Source organism: Prenolepis imparis, unplaced genomic scaffold (assembly GCF_030444845.1).
Source record: "Prenolepis imparis isolate NDT839.2.m4 unplaced genomic scaffold, iyPreImpa1.0 SCAF_3, whole genome shotgun sequence".
Classification (NCBI taxonomy): Eukaryota; Metazoa; Arthropoda; class Insecta; order Hymenoptera; family Formicidae; genus Prenolepis; species Prenolepis imparis.
Genome location: NW_028141161.1, coordinates 9,360,114 through 9,387,470, shown reverse-complemented (window position 1 = coordinate 9,387,470; position 27,357 = coordinate 9,360,114). Strand labels below are relative to the sequence as shown.

Here is a 27,357-nt window from a genome sequence, read left to right as displayed (position 1 = left end):
ACAAACAAGAATCGCAATTCTATGAATTCTTAAAATTTTAATATTAATAGTTTATTAGGTAAACTAAACGTAAAAATATTAGACTAAACGAAAAGTATTAGAAAAATATAACTAGCAAAGAGACAATATATATACAATTCATAAAATGAAGAAATAAAATTCCAAGAATATAGGAATAATCCATGAATTTTAATTTGTGCCATTTCCTTGCTCTTTCTCTTTGATTATCTTGCTTCTTTCTTTAATACATTGTTTTTTGTACGATTCTTACAACGATAATATAAAAGGATGAAAGAATAGAAGTAAGTATAACAAGTTTTAGCGAATAACTTTGTTGTATTTATTTATTTTACTCAAATGGAAGGCAATCGATAAATTCGCAACAAATAAAAATAAATAACACTCTCTCTAGCAATAATTACGTGATCGTTACTTAAGAGTATATCTCATTACAATAAATTCAATGATACTTTTAATAACAAAATACTTATGTATACCATCTTCTTCTTCTTGCAATGCGCGTATAAAATGTGTGTTCACATGCGACACTATTATATTTCTTTCCTCTTGATGCAATCGCGCGATTCATTAATATATACTCGATGAAGCTCTGCATATATGTATAGTTGCGATCGGTTTATGTGCTTTACACTTGGCTGCGTTTATTTCGTCCTGGGTTGCTCTCGCAAGTTATAAAGATTCATTTTATTCACACGTATACGCACATACGCCGCAGACGCACTACTACACACGACAGACTAACAGATTCTCGCACAGCCTGACAGATCGATCAATCAATCATCGGCAAAATCATGATGAACGACTTGTAATTGAAATAATTACGCGATTGCAACGTTAAGCATGATGCACGCTGCGATGCGAAATCGATAAAGTGGAGAGACGCGACTTTTTACGATAATCTGATCTTTTATTTTATGATCGTCTTTCGATTGTCCTATATAAATTCGTCAAGCTCGCCTCTGCATAAAATGCACATATTCATACATACACATACACACGCGTGCGCATACATTAGCTCTCTCTTCTTAATATTTTTTTAAGTATATATATATACAATATTTTACAGAACAATAAAACTTTTATTGTCATGGCAAGGGATGGTGAGACGTATGACGATTTTCTAAGTGACGCTAATAACAAGGGATATTCATTTTTTGGCACCTTTATTGTTCACCCCGAATGCCATGTTCCGTTTGCTTTGACAGACATCGCTGTTTCAGGCCATATTAAACTTGTCGTTTTCAAAAATATCATTAATTTGGAAGCTTAAAAACTTTAACGATACGATTCAGGATTAAAAGCTTCAGACAATGGCGGAAGAAAGCGACTCGAAAGCGAGACGTTAAATGCAAATGTTAGTAAAACGCGATTACAAGCGGTCTTTTACGAAGAATCGACAGCATTGCAAATTGATTAATAGCTTGATACGAAAAAAAAATACCGATATTTTTAAAAGAATACTATACTATATCGGTACATCTCGATTCCATTGGCACGATTAATCTCTAGTGGGCTATGAAATTCATAACGTTTGCGGAATCGAATTCGCTTATCTGATAAAAAAAGAAAAAAAAGAAACGTTTCTGCGACCGGCACTAAAAGTCAAAAGAGTTCTAGAGGAGGAGGAAAGGCAAACCGGTTCCTAATTAAATGCACTGAGTTCCGGCTTAATTACTTCTGCACGTGTCACGACGAATTCAACGGTGCATTACGATGCATGTTCTTCCATCGCGTTTTTCATCTTTCTATCGAGCACACGGAACATGGCAGTACCTCGAGATCTTGAGGATTCTCCGTGGAGCATGAATATGTTTGGAATGTTGCATTATTTTTTCTTTTGCTGCTTCTCTGGTGAACACGAGAAGAGGAAGTGATGATGATCGCGGGCCGATGTGCCGTTTTACTAATGAGACTGCGGAAACAGACCTCGATAATATTCTCTCATTCGAAACTAACAACTTGAATACAATATTCTCTCTCACTCTCTTTCTCTCTTTTCATCTACTTAAACAATATCAGTTCCGCATGGAACTAAAAAGCTCGCCGGGAATTGACATTTCGAGGCACATTCGTCGCGAGGAAAACTCGGAACGTTACGTTAGGACTTTCCAAAAACTACAACCGCGACGTTTTTCGAAGAGTCGATCGCAGTGTGTAATTGGGGTTTCGATTAGCACCATCGCTGTCCATAAGCATTAATACATATCACACACACCATACACACACACACACACACACACACACACACACACACACACACACACACACACACACACACACACACACACACACACACACACACACACATACATACATACATACATACATACAAGAAAACCTGCAGTCGTTTGTAACATTTTAATAAAATTTCAACATATTCGATATTTTAAAATATTAGAACTAATAAAAATGTTAAGATAAAAAATATCTAAAATAAGAAATAAGAGAAGAAAATATTAATTTCGCATTATTAAAATATTTCCAGATATTTTTCATACATTATAGATAAACATTTGAATATTTTTTCCAAAGAAAATTAATTTATCATGCGAATGTTACAATTTTTTCTTTCATGTTGCAATTAATCTAAGATTCTCTATCTCTCAGGCAAGCACTCGCGCTCTTTGTAACACATTAACACACACACACACACACACACACACACACACACACACACTCTTTCTTTTATAACCGAGCTCGCCGGCGCGGTCCTTCGTCGTTACGTCGACGCGCGAAGCCGCTTGGTCTCCGAAGAACTTTTCAGAAATATGCACGACGACAGAGTTTCACAGAGTTTAACTATCGCCCGACACAACATTCCTGAAACGAGATCCCTCGATTAATATAGCGCTCGCTTAATATGCGATAATAGTTGCGGCTCGCGACACGCGTGGCTTTGATCTCTCTTCTGTTCGTAGTTTGGAAACATGGAATGTCACAAAATCAAAAAGATTAATTATTAATTAGTCGCGGGAGAAGTATCGAAGGACCGCGCCGTGGCAACCGATTCCGTGGCACGATTGTGCAGCTCGTTCGCGCGCAGCCTTTCTCCATGATTTCTCTCTCATCTTTATTATTTTAATGATTATCGATTAAAATACGCAATAATTCCTAACATCACATGCTCTGTGGCTTAGAAAATATTTATAGCTGCGCTGAAAGATCCTCGAATTCGCGTATCCGAATGTTACTCGATTCGCAGACGTCAAGCGCATATATAGAAATATATTTTACATATGTGTATACATATATATATGCATATATATGTATACTTTTACACAATAATTATTATTACTATTGTATTATATTAGATTCTGTAATTATATATAATTATGCGGTTATGTTACGATCGATTACAATTAAAAGGGAGAGCGGAGGATAGAGCGATTTACGGTATGAGGGGGTTTATTCGAGAAGATTATATATACGCAGTGTTTCTCGTCTTCTTTTGTTTGACACACACGCTATTTTTCGCTGTTATTAAAATTCAAGCAACACACGACTGGACAGTAAAAACTAGCTTAAAAACGTATCATATAAGCTGATTCTTTGGAGAATTTTGAAAGTATCGCAATTGTTTCCGGAACTATTGTTCTTTTTCTCTTTAATATATAGGAGCGTTCACCGCATTCTGATTCCTGCACATTGCTATTTAATCGAGGATTTTAATTCGCATGAATGCAAGAAAGAAAACACTCAAAAAGCTCATTTTAAGCATTTATCAGATATTATTTTTTCTTACGGAACGATCGTTTATTGATCGAACGACGTATAATTAATTAATCATTATTTATCGAGGAAGAATGCGCGGCAATACGCGCGTCAAATTACTGTGAGGACTGGTCCATATTTCGATACTCTTCTCGTTCTTGTTTGTTATAATTACGATCGCGTACGATTACAATATCTATCTCTTTCAGCAGTATGATTATGTCTTCAACACCCAATTAATAAAAAACGTGCTGAAACACTTTTCGTCTCGATGCGCGCATATAAGTACATATTCGATGTAACGTCGATATGCTTGTCACAAGATGCATCAGAGGTAAAGAGGGATGTCGCGAAACGATTTATATAAAATGCACCGTATATAGATCCGACCAAATGGCAATATAATAATCTGACTGTCCGCATCCCTGTGTCTCGTTCTCTCGAATTATATTTTTTTGATTGCTTACCGAAGATTAAGTACATAACGCCGAATTACGAGAGAGTATCTCGGGCTAGGTCGCGAAGTCTACTTTGTCCCACGTCATTGAAGATAAGTCGGACGACATTTTGAAGTCGGAGTCTTCCATGTTAAAGAGATCAAAGGAGTATTGATTGCTGCCTAAGAGCGGATCATAGATATCCGTGGCGGACGAGAGACTGATCGACGGTATGGTAGATTGATGGTTAGATGACGATAATGTTGTAGAAGTTGGGGGTGATTGTGGCATCAGGGAATCCAGCCAATCGGGATCGTCCATATCCATTGGCATGTCGCAATCTAGTTGGACAAAGTCCATCGGATCCAACGTTTCCAAATCCAATCCTAGTTCCTGAAGAATAAAATATCAATTTTAATAACAGCGCTATGTTCATTTTCGATAATCATATTATATATTATTTTAATTAATACGTTAGAAAATAACTTTATTCTCAAAAAGATTTCTTCCTACAAAGGAAGGCTTACTTTGAGATCCAAATTTGCGTTGTCCGAAGAAGTCACTTCTTGTGGCGGTTGAGGGTCCGGGGATGCTTGTTGCGTCGATTGAGGACTCAGCAACATTGCGGTATCCATCTCGGCCTCGGTAGTCAAGAGATCCGTGCTGAAAGCCGAGATCTCCTCCTGCTGTTGCAACTGTTGCAACGCATTGGGTAATTGAATAGAAAATGCCGTTAGTGGTAATGGCGGTGGCGGCGGCGGTGTCGGTGTCGATGGACTCGGACAACCGCTCTGAGATACTTCCATCGGTATCGGACTGATCGGACTCATTGGGCTGGCGGCCGTGAAGACCAACGATTGAGTTGGACTGTCCGCCGGCGCGGTAAAGACCAGATTTTGTTGTAGCTGACGATTCGGAGTCGTAGGAGTAGCCGGATCTTGCGCGGCACTTGGCGGTAATTCGCCATTCTTAATGAGAATCTCTAAGACGTCATCGACTACTTGACTCTTTATGTGACTTTTCTGGACCGGCTCTATTTTGACCTATATAAATAAAATATGCATAATTGCAAGACTATATGTTTATGATATTCCAAAAGTTATGAGAGAGAGAGCTACAACTTTTTAATATAAATTAAAACACTATCTAAATTAAAACACTAATATAAATTTATTCTATAACAAAATCTTGCAATATTATAATTGAAAATCATTGTACTCACCTTAAGCAACTTAGCGGCTTCGTCGTATTGCGGTGGCGGTAGCTTACTGTCATCAGAGGTAGTAGTTGTTTGCTGTTGTTGAGCTTGTGCCTGCGCCACGAGAGCACCCAGTAGCGAGCCGTTCAGTTTGGTCGGCTTTGCCAGATTCAAAACGATCGCTGTAGGTATTTGAACAGTAGTGCTATTCTTGGACTGATTCTTCTTGTTATTGATCGCGGTTAGTGTCGCGGAATCGAGAATGGCGGTCGCATTGTTCGGCTGTGTCTGTAAAAAGGCCGCGAGATTCGCCTTTGCATTGAGTTGTTGGAGCGTGGCTTGTTGTTGTGTTTGCTGCTGCGACTGTTGTTGATTCTGCTGCTGCTGCTGCTGCTGCTGTTGCTGCTGTTGTAGATGTTGAAGCTGTTGCAAATGTAATTGTAGCTGTTGCTGTTGCATCTTGTTCTGTATATGTTGTTGGAGAACCAACTTCTCGGCGCGCACCGTGGCTGGCTGGGTCTGGCGGATCTGATGGAGCTGCTGCTGAGACTTATACAGTTCACGCTGTAACTCCTCTATCCGTCTCCTTTGCACCTTGATGATATCATCTCCTGAAACAGGAACTGCGTCGTAAAAACATCCACGTGTGTGCTGTCTCTCGAATTAACAGCTTCGCTCAAAAGTCTCATTGTCTTTCTCTTTCGTTCGCGCATCAAAAACTTAAAGTGGCGTTTAATACAATAAAGAAGTATTCAGATGACGTTTTTTTACCTGGCGGACTCAATGGATCATCGTGCTCGCTACTGTGAGGCGAGGCTGTTCGTGGACTATTTGGCTCGTCCTTCACGATACAACTCGGACTCTTGACCTGAGAGCTGGACTCGTCCGTCGCCATCGGGCCAGGTGTATCCATCAAGATGTGACCCATATGCGTCACGTGTGGTCCGTTGGAAATCGAGTTGCTACTAGATGATTCCGTGAAAGGCTTCAATCGCTCGATCAATTGCGGTTTCGGTCCCGACACCGGCAAGTTTCGTCGTTTCAATTCCACCTTGAGATCGCTCACTGCGAATGCGATGTGCGAAATCATTTTCTTTCTGCTCTTCGTGGCGAATTTTTCTCGTATTAGTGATGTGATTTTGGTACCTTTCATGTCCTCCAATTTGCCCAGGGGCCTCAACGGAGGCTGCTCCGAAGGATTGTTCGAAGAATTCGAAGGAGCTGGACTGGCAGCGTTCGCACTGCTTCCGCTTACGCTACCAGCGTCACTTGCACCACTATTTGTGAGCGACAGCGGTTTCTGCGCGGCTGGCAAGATAATCTGTGGATACTGTAAAACAAAAAAGATGATGCTTTAATCTTGCATCCTCGTCAATAGAATATTCGTTTTGCGTCAAATTTAATATACTTAAAAAGTGATTTTGGAAAATTCTTCAAAGGCTCTTCAACAACAATATAAGATGATGAAATACTTCTGTACGAAAAACTCGCAATCGTGAGATAAATATAAAATTTTTAATTGTTGCGTGCGTCTATACCTTGTGTTGCCATTCGAGCTGCCATTGGAGAAACAGCTGTTGCTGCTGCAGGAGCAGCTCGTAACTGGTTTCACCGGGTGGCGTGGCGCCAAGGCCGGAAGTATTAGACGACACCGGCGTCTTCTGCGCGTTTGGCGGACCCTGTAGCAAAAAGTCGAATTGTGTTATACCACGAAGAAAACGTAAAAACGCAACGCGCATTTGACCATTCGTTCGCTTGACGATCGAGTAATCGTGACGACTTACAAAACTCCCGAAGAATAAACCCTTTGTGCATCTCGCTTTTACGTAACTCGCTACTCACGCCCCGTCAACAGATTTGAGATACTTTTCCTGACATCACCGTCTGGTGTTCCCAGTGCATCGCGAAGAGGAGACGGAGATAGGTGACGTAGCTTCGGTTCAGGTCCGCGCCGAATGATAAATGATACATCAAGATGTTTTCTGCGCCCTCATTTGCACGCCCATTCCCGGCTCGCTTTCACACCGACCAAGCCAAGTATCTCGGGTGTTTTGGGCCTGGACGACTCGGCCGTTCCGCTCGGTTCGGCTCGGGGGTCTATCGGGTCCAGGAGGAGAGGAGGGAACCATCCCCGCGCGGATGGTCCGCTCTCGCCGCTCCCTGGCTTCCTCGCTCTTAGGTGCAATTAGCGCTCGAATTACTCAGAGCTAACGAGGTGGGTCCCCCTCTTTCTCTCTCTCTCTCTCTCTGTCTTCCTTTCTCGAAAGATCGCGAGAGTTAATCGCCCGATACGATCTTCCTTCGAGGCTGTTCCTCCGGGCCCCGGTCTTTCCACTGCGGCGGTCCACCGCAGCCGAGATTCACGGTTCGTGCTTCGTACTTGTTTTTACCTCGCCTTCTTCCTACTCGGCCGCCTTCCTCTCTCATCTTCTTGTTCTCGAGCCGGCGTTTTTTTTTGCTCGTCTCGTCTTTTTGCTCTGCTCGTTGCCACGCCGAAATGCGGCTCTCCGTTAGCCCGGACCCTTTGCGCACGAGAACTAGTTTGTAGTGCCACCCGGCGGTCCCGGGTACACGATAATTATCGCGCGCCTCTGTATATACACTTCTCGGCCGTGCCTCAGATCGAAGAAGATACTTTGCATCTCGTCCGTCGCGTTTTAGCCATGTATCGCGACTGAGGAATTTCCGGTAAATTTTTTTTCCCTTCGAATTTTATACAAAGCAGGTGGCTTAAGTTGAGAAATTTTTTTATACGCTACTGTTTTCATAAAAATTAATAACATTTAATTAATATATTAATTTTCTTGTATTTCATTAGTAATCGCTAATCTTTACATCAGCATTTTATCCAATTAATTATTAAATAAAACCATAATTGTAGTCCGAATATAGGATATAGAAATTATTATTTATTTTTTAATAGTGTGTTATTGTAAATTATTGATTGTGAATTAATATCTATATATAAGATATGAAAAAAGAGTATGCAAATGTTCGATTCATCAGGCTTGTCATTACGCAACATGGATTATGTTTAAAATTTCACGAGACGAAACACGCACACACACATACACAGCAATGCCAGAAACATTTCGGTGCTCTTCGAGAATACCCCTTAATAACTTTCATCGCGATTCAATGGTCATTCTGAAGACATAATGCGCTCCGCGTAATAAAATCGATATATCTCCAGAGACGAGAACGCACAGTATCATTCTGCAGCTCTTTGAGCGATAAAAAAAAAAAAAAAAAAAAAAAGAAAAGAAATGAGACGCGCGAACGTCTTCGCGTATTGCTCTCGTTTGTGCAAGTCACACAGAATGACACGGTTGTTCTCGCCGCCGAAATGTTGACACAATAAATTGAAAGCGAACTTACTTTATACTCGTGGAATTTGATCGTGCGGGTCTTGGGCTGGCACTTGTTCTTTGACTTCTTTCTGTTCTTGTCCTTACCGGGGGCGTCGCTCCTTTGGCACGTGGTGACGGCTGCGGCTGCGGCAATCGGGCTCGGCTGGGGCCGAGGGGTGATCGCCGCCGGCGGCGGCGCCGGGGGCGACGCTATCGAGATGTTGGACAGAGGGCTTAGGCTGGACGTGGTCGAGCCCAGGGACATCGGGCTCGGCGCCGGCGCCAATGGCAGGAGGGTTGTCGACGGGCCATTCGTCGTCTGATTCGCCTAAAAGAGAGATGGTCCGGTAGTTTTTTTTTCAATTTCCACAAGATAGGCGATATAGATTGCTATATCGATGTAATTGTTGACAACTTCCTAAGTATATACTGGAATTATCGTCGCAATCAATCTTCGCTCGATTTACACTTTTATTGTCATTTAGATGTTTAGAAATTAATCTTGAGCAAATTGCTGTTGTGTGAAAAACGCTATAATATCCTTCACAATGAATCGAACAGGATAAAGGATCTGTCGTTGTTGTTCCAAATTTACCTGTGTAGCCGCATGCTGCTGAGCTTGATGAATTTGTTGTTGTTGACTCTGCTGTGTGCCTACGACAGTGTTGCAAAGATCGGCGAAGGTTTGTATCGTCGATTCCGTGGACGTCTGTTGGAACACGGGGGACGTCGACGAGACCACAACGGCGCCGCCGGTCGTCGGGATGCTGAGGGAAACTGTGACGATGCCCGCGGAGGCCGCCGCAGTTTCCAGAACATCTGACGACCGCGACTCCAATTGTGGCGAGGACGCGCCCTCCGAGCTCTGAGAGTCATCCTCGAAGGTGATGTAGTGATCCGGATGCTGGGGCTTCGTCACTTGCCCCTCGCAAGTGGCCTTGAAGGGAATGTGACCCTCTGGGGAAAGAATTTAATTGCGAAAAATCGTAAAAGATAATTGACAGAAGATTGCAAAATGCTTGATACAACTCTGAATGTGTGACATAACATTATATTGCAATTAATAAAACATATTAGTTAGTCTTTTTACATATTGCATTTTTTAAATATCAAATCATCGTATCGCGCGTAATTTTATTTTAGTAAAGATTGTCGAGATAGAGATACCTTTGACTGCCCTTTCGATGGGCTCTTCAGTATGAAGGATATTCTTTTGGATGAGCTCAAGCGGGCCGGGTCGATGACTGAGCTGATCGTTGAGATGATCGGCTAGCCTGGCCTTCTTCAGCATCCGCTGCCGCTCGGCCAGGCTCGGATCCACGTGACCCACATCTTCGAGGATGTGCTGTCGAACGAGCTCGTCCCTGCCCGGTCTCTGCTGGATCTTTGCCTTTAGCAAATCGCCCGTCTTCGCTCGCTCCAGCTGCTTCCGTTGCTCGTGAAACGCCGGTGGCGTTTTCAACGCTGCGTGTGCGAAAAGGAAAAGATCCTTGTCTCTCAAATCGTATTTTATTTGCTCTTCCTAACGCGATTAATTTTACGCATGGCTAGTACATCGCAAACTTTTTTTTTCGCAAATAACGCATTAATCGATAATCCCAGAGACTTATTCGAGGCTATCATTTCTAATGGCAATTTTCAACAAGTAGATTTCGATCAAATGGATTTTCTTAAAAAATAAAAATAAATAAAAAAAAAGAAAGCAGATGCCCAATTTCTCGAAACGCGATGTCGCAAGCATATTGCAAGCATCAATTTGATTCTCAAATGCATGGCGCCGTTTTGGTGTCAACATGACGCGTCCTCCGCTCCTCGCATTCTTCAGCACCATTAAGTCGCCGAATAAATGATCCCCAAAGCGTGTTCCTACTGCTATGTATTTCCGGACGCGGACGTTGTCGTTTGCGCGGAATAAAAGTGCGTGTACGCATCATCTACGATCCTCGTCGCCACAGTATAGCGACGGAAATGTGAAAATACACGAGCACGCCCTGGTATTTTAACGTATCGTGTGTGCCGTAAGTTTCCATCTTCAACAGGACACGTCGGCGACTCTTTCCCTCCCGGTTGCGAGTTTTTTTTAGCAGCTTCGAAATTAATCGCGAATGCAATTCCCTTGCGAGAGAGATGCAACGTTTCTTCTTCGACTCATTACAGAGAATTTACAGTACTGTTATGAAGATACGAGAATAAATAAAAAAAAAAAAAAGAATTTTTTTCTGCGATTTTTCGCTGAAAATTGTATTGTAAATATGTGCGAGATAATTATAAACTATTTACATATATGTATATAAAATATATATTAAATATTATATACTAAAACAACACAATCGCTATGCGCGCGCCATTCCTCGATTTTATATAAAAAAGAATGATATTTTTATATAAAGTTTATTTAAACTTGAGTAATATTTTTTGACAGAAATCTGCTAATAACTGTTAGAAAATATTAATCGAGTTTAAAGAATTATAACATTTTATTTAAAACATATTATTTTAATTTTTATAACATATTCTTATTTTAAAAATTAATTGGCAAATTAACGCTTTATTAATGTTTCTTGACAGAAATCAACTGATTAAAGCGTTAATTTGCTAATTAATTTTAAAAATAAGAATATGTTATAAAATGTAAAATAGTAATATGTTGTAGATAATGTTATAATGCCTTATTTGCGATTAATATTTTTTGACAGAAATCAGCTGATAACTATCAAAAATATTAATCGAGTTTAGAGAATTATGACATATTATTTAAAACATATTATTATTTTAATTTTTATAACATATTCTTATTTTAAAAATTAATTAGCAAATCTTTAATCAGCTGATTTCTGTCAAAAAATATTAATCGCAGAGAAGACATTATAATATATTATTTACAACATATCACTATTTTAAATTTTATGACCTATTATTATTTTAAAATTTAATTAGCAAATTAACGCTTTAATAATATTTTTTGACATACATCAGCTGATTAAAAAGCGTTAATTTGCTAATTAAATTTTAAAATAATATTGCTATAAAAATTAAAATAATATGTTTTAAATAAAATGTTATAATACTTTAAACTTGATTAATCTTTTTTTGACAGTTATCAGCTGATTTCTGTATCATTCTTTTTAACATAAAATCAAGGAATTTTGCGTAGCGTGCTCTTGTGTTATTCTAGTCCTTTTCTACAAAGGCATGTTAAGTCGATTCTCGCAAGTATTGTTGCCTCTTTTTGCGATCTTGATGATTAGCTGCCTCGATTTGCGTGGTGCGATATATTCATAGCATCGAGAGGCTGTCATCGCGAGAGTTAGCAGTTTGACAGTTTGTCCAAAACAAAATTAAATAAAATAATAATATGTTTTAAATAATATGTTTTAATACTTTAAATTCGATTAATATTTTTGACAATTATCAGCTTATTTCTGTCAAAAAATATTAATCGCTGCGGACAAAGTATGTATTATATAAGTATATATTATAACATATTATATTATTTACAACATATTATTATAATTAAAATAATAATATTTTGTAAGTAAAATAATATGTTATAATATTTTATCCGCGATTAATACTTTTTGACAGAAATCAGCTGATAACTGTCAAAAATATTAATCGAGTTTACATTAGTATTATATAATATATTATTTAAAACAATATTATTTTATTTAATTTTATTTTGGACAAACTGTCAAACTGCTAACCCTCGCAATCACAGCTGCTCGGTGCTATGAATATAACGCACAACGCGAATCGAGATAGTCAATCACCATCGCGAAAAAGCTACAACAATGTCAATAACATGCCTTTTTTTAGAAAGGAAAGGGATATGTATTTAAAAAAATATATAATATATATATATATATATATATATATATATATATATATATATATATATGATCGATCTAATGAAATTTATCATTTTTATATTTCTTTACAGTACTGAAATCTTTTATTTCGCGAATATGTGCTATTCAGCGTTCTCGCTTCTTCATTTCGAAACCTCTGTCATTTCGTTCCCTTCTGAGCGCAAGATTTCAGAGGCTCCGAGACGTCTGACGTCCTTGCGACGCCTATTCTAATCTCATATGAAGTGTCTGAGAAGCATCGTTAATTTGCCGCAATAAACGTCGTCTTCCGCGGTTGGAGTGAGCTCAAGATTTGGGAAATAAAATACGAAAATGTGATCTCTCTCTCTCTCCCTCTATACGACGATTGACATCTCGGGAGCAAATTGTGTAGGTCTATTTGTATTCGCTCGTTGTATATTTCGCGACGCGTATGACGATGCGGAGATGAACTTGATGATACGATGTGATACAATCTGGCAAACATCTCGCTGCGGAGCGAAGTAATAAACTTCGTAGATAAATTAATATAGACAGATTAATATCGTCGTAAACGCATTAATATATAATTTCATTCAACTGAGTATTTATAGCTATTTAACGAGTAATCTTTCATACATAAAAGTTTTCACCTTAATAATATATGTAATTTAGAATAGAGCAATTATTATTTTTTTTTTATATTATTCACACATGTAATATGATCTTATAGATCTGAAATAAAATAATATTGTTAAAAAATTGTATAAAGGATAAAAAAGTTTTTAATAACATGAAATTTTAATAGCCATTGCTCGTCATTAAGTTTTAAATTTTACAAAATTTTATATAAGAGATTACAGTAAAATTTAAATAGCAGTAATGACTACCGATAAATGAAATTTGGTTCCGAAAAACTTTTCGCAGAAATGCATCGATTTCTGGAAGAAACTGGAACTTTATAACACAATTCTGGACGGTTTTCCGCGAAAGCGACTATTATCCTCTGAATGCAGATGCGTATGAAGCGACTTTAAAGCTTCTTCAAGGGGTTATAAATGAATGAATCTCGCACAGTATGGAAATGCATATACACACGGATGCGCATAAAGACGAACGAGGCCTATCAAAGTGCGTATTTTCATCAGTCCGGCAATATATGCCGGGGCGCTATAAAACGCGCCGGCGCGCGGACGGTAACAAGAGCAATATTTTAGGGTGTGACCCAAATAATTACTGGATGCCAGTGCTCTCGTTCTGGTAAACATTTGGTACCCATCGTAAATCTACCGGGCAACTAGAAACTGCTACTCTTATACCGTTGATCGCTTCGGGGAGCGAAAGACGACGAAGCGTGTCGCGCGAAGTGTTTTTACTTTTGCTTTTTCATTTACCTCGCATCCGCGAGAACTTAGCTCATCCCACGATACGATAAAGAAGAATGATTGAATCGTTTATTGCGGAAACGGCATGTGTTATAAAGGAGCGAGAGAACACTCTTGCAGCTGTTATTTTAGTAGGAAAGTCAACTTGTGATCAATTTAATTATTACAAGATTAATTGACTCGGAAGAGATCCAATTCGTTTTACTTCTAAAAAAAAAACGATCGATAATGATCAATTTCTTTAATCGTTGCGAAGCAATTTATCACAATCTACAAGTGTCCTAGATATCAGAGTTTTACTTTTTATATAATTCCTGGGTTATAATTAAAGGCTCGGTAAATTGACTCGTGCATGCATCAATCTATCCGAACGAAAATGTTTTTAAGAGTGCGGAGACTGGCCGGCAATGATTAGTAACGGGTCTATGTAATGATAGCAGCGTAGATGGCAACCATCGCAGCATCGACAAAGATTTAACAGCCTCGAGTCCTACTAAGTGCAATTTTCCGCGGTGCACGAGAAAAAAAAATAAAAAATGTAAATTGTGTAATAAACAAACGGATCAATACTTACATGGCATGATGCCTTGCGCAACCAGCTGATTGATGGGTCGCCTCAGCATGAGCTTCACCTTCAACGCTGCAACAGAAAAAGCGAGCCGCCGGTCATAAAGTGCACCTCCTTAGTTATGGGGAAGAAATTAGGGGCCAATTCGAAAGAGCGGCCTCCTCCATCGCTTCGTGGAACTTTTATTTGAACGAGTGCATTGCACTTCGGCGAGACATCGGCGGACGGGGAAGCCGTTCGCGAAATCTTCCCGTCTCTCGACGCTCCAATTTTTGTGGGATTTCCGCCGAAGAGTCGCGACAGCCGCAAAATATCAAACCGCGCGACGCGAGGTGCTTCTATAAAAATCACGGAGATCAAAGTCGATCATTCGCCCTAACTCGGCGTAGATTTTTTTTTTCTGTTGGATTTTTTCCTTACGCATACCGTAACATGTCTTTCTGGTCCTTTTAAAGAGCGATGACAGTTATATGTTTTCACATTTTTCTAACAAGTTGATGCAATTAAAGGAAGACCTGACTTCATTATTGCGTTTGATTAATAAATATATTGAAATAATAATATAATCGATATATAAACATAATTATAAGTATCATAAATAAAAATCTCTTTTAGGATATCTTTAAAATGCTGATAAACTTACAGCTTGAAATATATATTTTGTTATATGTATTTTATGACATTAATTTTTCTCTCGTATATTTTAACGAAAAATAATTTAAAATAAAGTTTCTAGTTTCTAGTTAATACAATCGTGCTATATTTTTAATTTAACATTTCTCAATTAATAAATGTGGATATAAAGAACCGCGAATATGCAGCAAGGATCAAAAGTCGAAGAAATGCGCGGGTTTTGCAGGATCAGAGATACTCAAGTAACACACAAGTACAGAATTAACACACAAAGGGCCGGCGGTTATAAATACGCGTACGACGCGGGCCAGATTGCATAAATTGTCTGCGAAAGAGGAAGAACAAAAACGCGGAGACCGCATGGCCGCGCAATCTGAATTCAAAGCGGCCAATATCCCGGCGAAATGCCTGGCGCACTGCCTTTGAGCATAATGGCTCATCCGCGGTGAGATTCGCTACTTTATGCGCCGATTGCTGCTGCTGCTGGATTCGTAACAGGGTTCAGATTCCTCTCGAATCGTCAACAAACGTTACACATTGGCAGTTCTCTCTCGATCTTTCACGTCTTTGAAAACAGTCGCAATCGTCGCGATATTTGGCGAAAATTATACAATAATGTTGTAAATTTTTTTTTGTGCACCAATTGTGTATATCGGTGAATAATAATTATTGGTAGTAATAAATAAAGTCATTGAACGTGAAAGATGGTATCCTTCTTGTCACCAGAGGAACGTGATTTAATTCGTCGCATAGTTTCAGTTAAATTACAACTGCTTCGAGATTGAAATATGCTTTAATAATATTGTACATTGGCATCGTATAACACGAATCCGCGATGCTGTAAATGAGACTCGCTACAAAGTGATCTATTGTAGCTGACATATTATAATATATTTCACGCTCACATAAACAACATATGTATCAAGAAAAACGAAATTATCACGAAATTCGGTCCTTCATCCTCTTCTCTTGCTAGTTAGTGCCATCATGGTCGTTAACATCTATTTCCAACGTCTCGTAGTTTTTCTTTCGCTTTCTAAAGAGGATTTTATTTTTTCTTGTATTCTTATCTCGCTCTGTTTTATTTTGTTTGTTTGGGAACTATTCCGGGATTGAAGTTATATTTTCCTATTTCCCTCTTCTCCTCAAATGCATTCGCGTGCAGACGTGACCTTTTAAATATTTAAAATTTTAATCTCTATGAAACGCCAGTGCTTCCCTTTGTACAAGCTTCGAAGTATGCAACTACACACAACTATGTACGTTCCAAGTATGATTTCCCGGATCGATAAGGGGGATCAGGTATGCTCGTTAAGAGATAAAACTATCGCGATTAAAGCGCGTCGATAAGATTGTAGAATGTTTACTTGCACCTTGTATCCGCGGTCATAATAATTCGAGTCTCTTCGAGCGAGATTTCGAATCGGCGTGTTCCGCTCGATTATCGTAATCATAATAATTCGCGCTAATTAGCAATTCCGTGCTGTCGAATTAAATTAGGTCGTTCGATTACCAATACGAAACCAATAATAATAAGTTTGCCGGCTCAACTTTACCTAGTCTCTTAATAACACGACGACGACGCAAGCTCAGCAACATATGTCGTAATAATATCGCTGCTCTTTATGGACAATCGACTTTACTCCGCAATGTTGCAATTATGACCGCGTTTTATGAGTTATATACTAGAGTATCTGATGTAATAAAAAACCTTGAAATATATGTTTATAGTAAAAATACAATTCCCAAAAATAATATTTAATATTCATACGCGTGTCAAATTTTCTAAAAATTTCAGAACTTCTCTACAAGTTCGAAACTCTTGAGAAATTTAAATATTTCATTTTGTAGTTTTGATTTTAATTTTCGATCATGTAATCAAAGAAGGATTAATGAAGATTCGGATAGATTGAAAATCCTCCTGACGAGTGAAACAAAGCAGGGCACAGCAGAGTTAAGTGGAAGCACCAGAGGGAGGATAACAGACGCGGAGAAGATAGATGCTAACGACCAGAGCGAAGCTGGCTACCGAGAGATACGCTGGACCAAACGCAGCGTCACGAGAGCCTCTCTCTCTCTCTCTCAGCGCACGTGCATAGTTGTGCCGTGTAGCTGGTGGCATGGCAGGTTACGACTTCGTGGTTCGCGTGGCTCGATCGCGCTTAACGGAGAAATTCCCACCGTGTTTCGCATTTCTGGAAGCTTCCGTCGTTGTTTCGCCTCACCAAACCGCGCTACGCGGCTAATTTCTTAACCCCGCAGGGTCGAGCATTCCCAAAGTTATGTGCAAAATTCGGTTTTAATATGTTGCAATTAATTACGTGTATCTGAAAAAGATGAATGGACAGTCTAACTCTGAAATAACTATTCCGCGATCTATATAAATAGATTGTAAAAGATATTCAAAGCAATAAAGTTGAAGCTAATCATCTTGTGCCATCCAACGAGAAAAGCAGTAAAATATTTTGAAACGACTAATGTTAATGTCCGCCTCTCTCTCTCATTTCCTCATGAAATGTGTGAGACAAACTTATTATTCAAACATTTAAAAAATTTTCAAAATATTGATGAATGTTATATGTTTTTTTTTAATTATAATATTTCCATCAATCTGAAGCAACTGTTATTATTTACGTGGAGCTTGCGTGTAAAAATATATGCAAGTGATGAATGCATATATTGGCCGAGGCATTGCATCTATCATATTTCAGTATTTCCAAATGTTTACACAGTCAACACGATAAATCTCACGTCGTTTTACGATTGCAATAAAACTTACAACTGTGTAACATCGTATCAATATTACGGTTATCACTTTCTGCACGTACGTATTTCATCGATTTGTGCGAAACGTACAATGTATCTACTTATGCGAGCGCTTTGCGTGATGGCCACGTGGATGCAAATGCATCGATAGGTGCGTATTTCGAACTAAATTCATAACCAACTACTCCGGACTCTCCCACGCATTGGCTCGCGAACTTGTGTTAATTGCTATAAATTTCCGGATGCGCAAGAGAGATATGGGAACCACGCGCCGCCGCAAGTATTCGCGCCATCCATAGAATGCAGATTTGCGCCGTGCATTCCTGAGAGGCGATTATCCTCAACGCGCATCCAACTACAGCCTTTGCCACTTTGATTCTCGCTTCGCGACACATCTCGCTCCTATGAACCATCGTGCTAATTTAACGGGTGGCTAATAATCGTAGGGATAATATCTAATATCTCAGATAATTAGAAAAACCTATATTTTGTGATTTTATTTTTTCTTAAATTCTTTATACAATTGATTGAAAGATAAACATTTTTTCTCATCAGGACAAAAGATAAGGTTGTCGAAATACACAGCAAGTTACGTCTGCAATCGATATTTAATGCAAGATGTTATTATTTAGATTTACGAATGTATCTATAAATGTCATCGAAAGTTGTCGTCGGTTTTACGATCATCTCGCTAACGCGTTTCTTACACGACGACTTTATGACGATCGGCAAATAAATCAAGAGGCCTCTGGAATCTTAAGCGCGACGTTAAAGAATTCCGGAAGACACCGGATTCCTTCGGCAATCTCATAAATATTAGCCCTCGTGAATTCGTCTCTACGTTCGCTACTACTATTTTGACCCCAATTTTCGGTCTTATCCTTAAGCCAATTCGACAAATTGCCGCCGCGTTCCACCATCTGTTCATCGACACATCCTCGCGTGCCCCTGTGACTTGTGTCGCAAGAAAACGCATAAAACGCGACGCTAAAACGCATACGTTTATCGCGATGCACATTTACCGGGAAGGTCTCGTCTCTAACCGGAAGATATTGCGTTCCGGCTAATGGAACAATTTACGGCGCCTAAGAAGGAATTATCAGATCGATACGCTGTAGAAACGTACATCCATGAATATTCGGGAGTATGTGTCATGCTACGGATACGGTAAATCGTGACGCGTTTATTGGAAAGACCTCTATGACCGCAAGATATTGCATCCTAATAGGATGACAACTCTTGTAATGCGCAAATAGAAATTATCCTTCGGACGGTATTGGGTGCAAAGGTCTATGAATGTTGAAAGCTTTCGCAATACACGTAGATACGATGCAGTAAACGCTAGGCAATCATGAATTGTCATGGCAATTTTGAACTCGAGTCTTACGTACGCCATACACTCGATTAAGTTTAGTGTTTACCGTTTACCGAGACACGGTACTCCAAAAGATTTCATTATCCTTGGAAAAATTCTAAGGGCTATAAGAGATTACAATCATTAGATATATTTTTATAGAATCACATGTTTTCGAGACACCGAGTAGATGGATAGAAGTCGGGCATTCACGAAATAGAAAGGCGGACTACGTAAGCCCGCATAAGACACGTTTACGTGTCAGGCGGGGGTGATCCAATAATACGGCAGCTTTGGGTATAAATAAAGCCTGCGAGCCCGGAGATCGCGAGAGAAGTTGTCTTGTCGTGTTCTCTCTCCTCTCTCTGTCACCCTCTCGGTTCTCCCTTCCTCGCGCAATCGCTTATCTCTCTTGTCCACCGCTTTACGGTCTTCGATCTTCTAATTCCACTCACATCTTCACGCTTTATCGCGCGCGATCCCTATTTTTTTTCCTCGCGTCTTCCTCTTAGACAAGGCATAATGTGACACTTTTTTTTCAAAATAGTAACCGAAAGCCCTCCCCCTCGCTCCTGTTCCTCCACGCCTACGTGATTTTCGGAAGATGAGCTGCGTAAACACACATCTCACGACCGGCCCCATGGAATATTCCATTCCCCAAATAACAGTCCACTTTATCAACATGATTGCGAAACTCTAGATGGAGACATTGTAATTTTTCTAGAAAAACTATTTTGATCTTCTGTTATTCCCTCAGAGACCAAACTGTCTTCTGAAAACGCGCGTGATTTCGGAAAAGCTTAGTTTACACGTTCAATAAAAAAAAGTATAAAATTGTCATTTTTTACATTAACGTATATGTAATTTAAAAAAATTTTCAATCATTTGTCATTTGTCTCTTCCTTTCACAAATGCGAATCATACAATCGACAAATGTAAAATTTTTACTGGCTGGCACATTGATATGGCTGATTCGCCATCGCGAGAATACTAATTAGAATTGTTCGATGAATTTATCGCGCAATCATTTGAATTTTTCAGAGTGGCGCGTTTCCCGCTATTGTTTCCCCACGCACAATTGAACGAAGAGTGCACGCCTGTGCATTTACGTCAAAGCGCGGGGAAGGCCTGCGAAGGCTTAACCGTGAATATTCGTTGTGACGAATTCTCGATGGCGTCCGTTTGACGTTCGTCACACTTCATATTCCGCTCATTATCCCATATTTATATTTAATTGACATTCCTGTGCGTTATTTCCTATTCGCGTCTCGTGGATATATAGACATCGTAAATTTAAAAAAGATTATATTAATTTATTTGTATTCGACTAAGCTTCTAAGAATCGTACAAATAATAATGACAGAAAGATGAAGAAAATTCCTTCAAACAAAAATAAAAAATATATAATCAAACATTAAAATGTATATAAAGTAATTACAAATTAAATACAGAAAAATTAAAATATATTAGGTAAAAAAGAATAATGATAAAAAGAAATGAACAACAGAGAAATGCAGATGATAAATATAATTATTGCTCTTCTTTCTAATTAATTTCACTTATTAATATTTTTAATTAATTTGTTTAATAGACAAATTATACTCTTGTGCGATAGATATAAAATTTCATCAACATGTGTAGCGAGTGTATCATATTCAATTAATTTGTTTGCACCATAACAAATATTATTTCAATTAATTATCAATTAATAAATAATATAGATCTGTTTTAGAATCTGGCAAGAGTGCATAAATAAACTAAAATAAATATAAAATTACACCTATCTGGCAAGAGTGCATAAACAAACTAAAATAAATATAAAATTACGCTATCGGCAAACTGCATACGCAGAGATCCAGGCGCAGAGAGATTCGCGTATCTTCTCGAGATCGCGACGCACATAAGAGACGCGTGTAACTTTCATATTAATCATCTTACTAGTTAATTCGCTAATAGGATAATTAGCGGTATGGAGAGAATATACCCGACGCGATTTACTCGATTTTCATGTCGGAGCCAGCGCGCCTACGTGTTGTTCCTCCAGCTGCTCCTCGGTCTTCGCGGCCATGGATCGTTTCCCGGCGCACCGCGGTAGCCGGGAGGAACGCCGTTTAATGCGTCGATCGTGCGATACGCACACAAACGCACCCATGCACGTACTTATAAGTGACTTATAGAGCTCGCGCGCCCGCTCTTCGTGTATATTATAGAGCTCTATGTAAGCTTAACACGGCTTCAGCACGCTCCGCCTATCGGCTACGCCTTCTAATTGATGTGCGCACTTGTCTTTCGTAATGTCCCCCTCGGAGCGATAGAGAGAAGCGTGAATTTACATTTTTCTCCTGTGTTTACGAGAGATCGTTGCGTACCGCGAGCGACGTATCGTACCTTGAATCTTCTGCGCACTTAACGATCGATTTATGCGCACTAATGCATCGATTAAGGTAAATAATATCTTTATTGGTCGTCGCCATTGAACATCTATTTTACGCAGTCAAATGTATGTTTTTCGTTAAAAAAATATATGGGATATATAGCATTTTAATTTTTGTAGAAATAAAATTTAAAAATTATAAATTTAAGTAAATGTTACACTATAAATTTTCTTCAAAATTTGCTGTTACATACATCATATATTTTATATTTATTAAATCGTTAAAAATTATCCTATAGAATATATGATACAAATTCAATTTGACATATAGCTTCAAGTCTTAAATGATGATTGACTTTTTGACTTATCTTCGTACTCGGCATTTAACGCTAATATAGGCCTCCGAATCGTGCGATCATCGCGTGCGATGGGCGTGGAAAGAATTCGGAGTCAACCCGCTAGAAATCGGTCCAGCCGACATTTCTCGTATATCTGTACCATTTACTATGTCGCTCCGAAAGAGAGAATAAAGCAAGACAGAAAGAGAGAGAAAGAGAGATCGAGTCGACACCGTCTGGCGCTCGTAAATTCTGTCCAAAATTCTTAAATATCACGATTCCCTCTCTATTTTTCCTCGTCCTCCTCCCTTCGTCTACTCTTTCCTCGAGGAGAAACCAGTATTTTTAATCGCGCGCGCGAACGCATTTCTTCTCGCGCTCCACCTTCCACGACCCACGCACGAAAAACGTTGCACCACACGACGGAGCACGCAAAAGCGAGGAGGACTCAGGATGAGGAACGTGTGTGGCATGCGCACGCGGATTCCACCTATAAAAACGGGGTTAACAACACCGACATCTATTTATTTAGCGGGGATAAATCACCGGGAGTTTTACGACGGTGCGTATATTACGCAAATCGGAGCGTTATATCAATCGGGAAGGCAAGTTTTCTTCTCTTTTGCCCTTTTTCCGTTTTCCGCCTCCGTTTCTGTTTCTTCCTGCAAAGACTTTTTTTTGTCTTCATCCACGATCGGCCGCTTTTCTCGATCATCGTGTTTTTGCTTTTATTTATTTTTTTTGGGGCGCATCGCAAAGATTTGTCGCGTCTGACCAAAGAAAGAGTTATATCACTTATTTCGTATATAAGTTATTATTTCGCATTTTATTGTAAGTCATTCGTCTTGAAAGTTATGTAAGTCCAGTTTAGAAAAACCTTGTTAAAATGCGACACACATCACTTTAGGTAAATTAAATATTGCGACAATCTGATATATTTTATATTTTACGGATTGAAATGTTCTCGATGCGAGAGTGCGTTCATGTGTAATCTATTTCCCTATCATAGTTATAATTTTTTAATTCTCCTGTCTTGATGAGAGGAAAGAAAGATATATCGTGCTTTTTTTGACAATTCGCCTCGTAACTCGCTTTTCGCGGAAGATGTCTGGTGTGCAACTGCAGATGATAATATCTTAGGCACGAGGTGCCGAATGAACGTCTGGCACGTTACATCGTACTCAAAGCTTGTAAAACTTTGCCATTATTCTAGATATTTCTCATTCTCATCGCACATTTAAATGTTATATGTGCGAGGCGTGTCCGAGATATTTTTTCGAAAACTCGTAAATAACACTGGTGATAAGAGCAAAATAAATACCGTTTATTAACGAGTTTAACGACGTTTCTTTCCCGTACTTTCAAATTACGATAATTTCTTCATTAGGATCACTTATGTGAACCGAGAGAGACTTTCGAATAATATTACGGCTCGAGTGTGCTGCCTAAAAAAACTAGTCCTGCGATTATGACTGTCTATTTAGATTCGCGTGTTAATTCGGTCGGAGAGACAGCCCGGGAGAAATCGCACGATTATTTCTTCCTTCGATACCTTATGTCAACGGTAATTACTACGCATGTAAACCGACTGACAATACGGATCCGGACACATTGTCTCGAACGTTCGTCCGTCGTGCACATCTCGACTATATCGGGCCGCTAAATCAACGTGTTTTTGCGTGATAAACACCTGCCGCCTGTAAGAGACAGAAAGACGCGGTTTCTTACGGCGAAAGTCGGCCTCGGGGTATATTAATTAGCAATTGCGCGAGAAATGAATCGTGCTGGACGTGCGCGCTACTTCGTATCACGTCGCGAACTCACTCACGGGTTTTTGTCTCGAGCGCGATTTCGCAAGGTCTATTAAGTTAGGAACAAGCGCGCGCGATACTGACCGATCGGGAGAGTCAATCGCGCGCAATCGTCATTATCCCTTAAAAGGCGGGATAACCATAAATAACCGGGGTATTACATCTGAAAATATGTGCAAAGTCGCGAATATTAGGGGACGTAATAAAGAGAAAAGTATCTGACTCTCTCGAAGATACTCGATAATTGCGCCAACTTCTCTCTCCAGATGTGTAGAGAGATTTTTAAAAATATACTGTACTGAACAATATATAAATTCACGATGTTCGCGACAGTTTGCATCCTCGAGGTGCGAACAAAAATTTCAAAACCTAAGAGATTCTAAAAAAAACTTCCATGCACATTCTTGATAAGCTGCCTTCGCTAATCATCATCCGTGCAACCTTTCGTCGGAGTTGTCAAGAAGACGATGTGCGTGCATCCACACCCACATGTCCGCGCTTAGTTTTAACGCTGGTTGCTGGAGCTGATGCTGCGCGAGCTCGCTCGCCCCTCTAGGTGAAACTGTTTCCTGTGTCGCAAGCCGCATCTCTCATTCCTGAAAGGTCTCTCTTGCCAGTCTTTCTCTTTCTCTCTCTTTTCGACTTCCCCTCGCGGCCCCTTCGTTCTCGCTCGCGCCGTCTTCTTTCTCTTACGGCGTAGTAATATATCTGGTCCGCGTGGGCGGCCCACGTGGGCTTGACAGCTAAAGCCCACGGGAAACTGGTTACACCCACAACTACGCTCCAACTTTACACCGCGACAGAGAAGAGGCACACGCCAGGTAGATACACACTTTGCCCGGGTATACTTCGTCAGCAAAGCCGGCTGACTGGCTTTTGACTACAACACGGAAGCGGACACGTGGCAGCCCTCTGATAACCGTGGCATTTCTTGTCAGCGTTCTCCGATTTCTCGATATTTAAAAATATATATGGGGATACATATAGGAAAAGATAAAAAAAATAACGTTCTGATATTTTCTTCAATTAATTCGCGACAACGGTTTTTCTATATTTTCATTGAATCTTGAAAACAATGATTAAAAATTTGATTGTTTCACAATTGATAAGTGGGATTTGTTTGGCCCCAATAAATAATAATGACATTATGATTTATGTTAATGGATTGGCAAAGCACGTCAAGTCTATTCTTACTATTTCCTTTCAGTAATGAATAGAAAAGATTGCTACATACAACATGAATTCATAAAAAAATAATATAAAGTTTGTTTAAACTTGATTAATATTTTTTCACAGAAATTAGCTAATTAAAACATTAAATCGCTAATTAAATTTTAAAATAATAATATGTTAAAAAATTAAAATAGTAATATGTTGTAAAGAATATGTTACAATATCTTATTCTCGATTAATATTTTTTGACAGAAATCAGCTGATAACTGTCAAAAATATTAATCGCGCGAGCTTAAAGTATATTATAACATATTATTTAAGACATATTATTTTAAAAATTAATTAGCAAATTAATACTTTAATCAGCTGATTTCTAATAAAATAAATATTAATAAAGCGAAAATTTGCTAATTAAATATTCTAGCTTACATATTTAGATTTATATTGTGTATGTTTTATAGTTTGCTAATTAAATTTTAAAATAATAATATGGTAAAAGTTATAAAATAGTAATATGTTGTAAATATGTTATAATACCTTATTCTCGATGAATATTTTATTTTCTAAAGCTATATCTTTTCGAACGAATCTCATTCGAGTTTTAATTAATTAATATTATTATAACATTAAGTCATGTATACAGTATCGCGCGCGCGCTATTAGAGTGAAGTTGCCGATGTTTGTAGAATAGCGGCCATTACCGAAACGCCGCGAGTATCAGGCAGTTCGAGCTTCGTCCCGCTTTGATTAATTAGTAAGCATAATCGTTAGAAACAATTTCTAACCTTTGTATTGTAATATTTATCAATCGCATATCATAATTTCAACGTTAATATGTAGGCGTAATTGTTCGAAACGCATATTTCGCGAAAAATTCGATGCAAAATCTCTTGCCTACATAACCCAACTTAATCTGTTTTCGCGCGCGCGAATGTATTGCGATCCGTGGATACATCTATTGTTAATTCTAGCTTACATATTTATATTATGTATGTTATAATGCGAAATAATAAGATTATTCTAATATATGTATGTATTTTATTTGTTACAGGTAGCATTGCGATTCACGCGTCGTGCCGGGAGTGCCGTGTAAAGTTTCGCGTGTCGGGAGTGCCGTGTAAAGTATCGGGCGATCGTAATTATTCGTATTTTCGCGAGTGTCGTGAGTGCTACCATGGACCAAGAGAGGAGGAGGAGGCCCGGGGAGGCATCGGGCAACATCGGGGCAACTATGAGGTATGCAAAATAAAACATTTTTTCTAAACTGATTTTTTATGAGATATTAGACACACACTATTCGACACAGTTATGTATATACATAATTTGAATCTTTTGTTTTCAGATCAATGTGCTGTGTACAACAACTCCGCTATTGCACGTATCGGTGAGTGAGAAATTGTTTATTTTATAATATTTCTATAGCGATAATGGGGGTATATATAATATATTGAAAGTATTAAAATAGTAATATATGTTTTAAATAATATGTTATAATGTCTGTAATTAATATTTCTTGACAAAAATCAGCTCTGATAATTGTCAAAAATATTAATCGAATTTAAAATATTATAACATCCCTTTCTAAAAAAGGCACGTTAAGTCGATTCTTGTAAGTATTGCTGCATCTTTTCCGATGCTGATTAACTGTTTCGATTCGCATTGTGCGTTATATTCGTAGCATCGAGAAACTGTCATCGCGAGGATTAGTAGTTTAACAGTTTGTTCAAAATAAAATTAAATAAAATGTTTTAAATAATATTATAATACTTTAAACTCGATTAATATTTTTGATAGTTATCAGCTGATTTCTGTCAAAAAATATTAATCGCGGATAAGGTATATTATATTATTTAAAACTAATATTATTATTTTATTTAATTTTATTTTGAACAAACTATCAAACTGTTAACCCTTGCGATGACAGTCTCTCGATGCTACGAATATAACGCACAACGCGAATCTTGACAGCCAATGAGCATCGCGGAAAAGCGACAACAATAAACTTCGATATATGCGAGTATCGACTTTACATATCTTTTTTAGAAAAGGATTACTTAACTTTAGAGTGCTTTGCAATTTTGCAAATTATACATTCGCGAAATCTCTTACGTTTACTCTACAATATCGTTTATAAAAAAATTCCCAGCAAATTTTTAATATCTGGCTTTTATTCGGGTTGAAAACATATTAACGAAGATTGAACGGTGCGTGGTTCGTCTTCGTGCCATTTCCCACGAAAAAGTGGTAGATCCTCGATGAAAAGAGACAGGAGAGAACGGAGACCTCGTTTCCGCGGAAAGCAAGGCGTTACTGGCGGAAAAACGGCGTCGAGCGAGCTCATCTAGCGTGTCTAATAAACACGAGTGCGTCTTCCGTCCTTAGCACTGTCTGAGTTACGTTTTTTTTTTCTG

At 38.7% G+C, this 27,357-nt stretch overlaps 1 protein-coding gene across 3 annotated transcripts in view; it reads right to left on the bottom strand.

The window, feature by feature from the left end:
- Nucleotides 1-316: 316 nt before the first annotated feature.
- LOC145934537 (uncharacterized) overlaps nt 317-27,357 on the bottom strand; it is a 211,333-nt gene continuing 184,292 nt past the window's right edge. For all 3 annotated transcript variants that reach the window (XM_083035044.1, XM_083035043.1, XM_083035045.1), the window contains 10 exons: nt 14,504-14,569; nt 9,885-10,181; nt 9,313-9,674; nt 8,746-9,045; nt 6,906-7,046; nt 6,514-6,697; nt 6,139-6,432; nt 5,392-5,978; nt 4,697-5,212; nt 317-4,562 (listed from right to left, as the gene is read on the bottom strand). In XM_083035044.1, the coding sequence (XP_082891170.1) occupies nt 4,245-4,562; nt 4,697-5,212; nt 5,392-5,978; nt 6,139-6,432; nt 6,514-6,697; nt 6,906-7,046; nt 8,746-9,045; nt 9,313-9,674; nt 9,885-10,181; nt 14,504-14,569 (3,065 nt within the window). In that variant the 3' untranslated portion in view covers nt 317-4,244. The remainder of the gene's footprint in view (nt 4,563-4,696; nt 5,213-5,391; nt 5,979-6,138; nt 6,433-6,513; nt 6,698-6,905; nt 7,047-8,745; nt 9,046-9,312; nt 9,675-9,884; nt 10,182-14,503; nt 14,570-27,357) is intronic.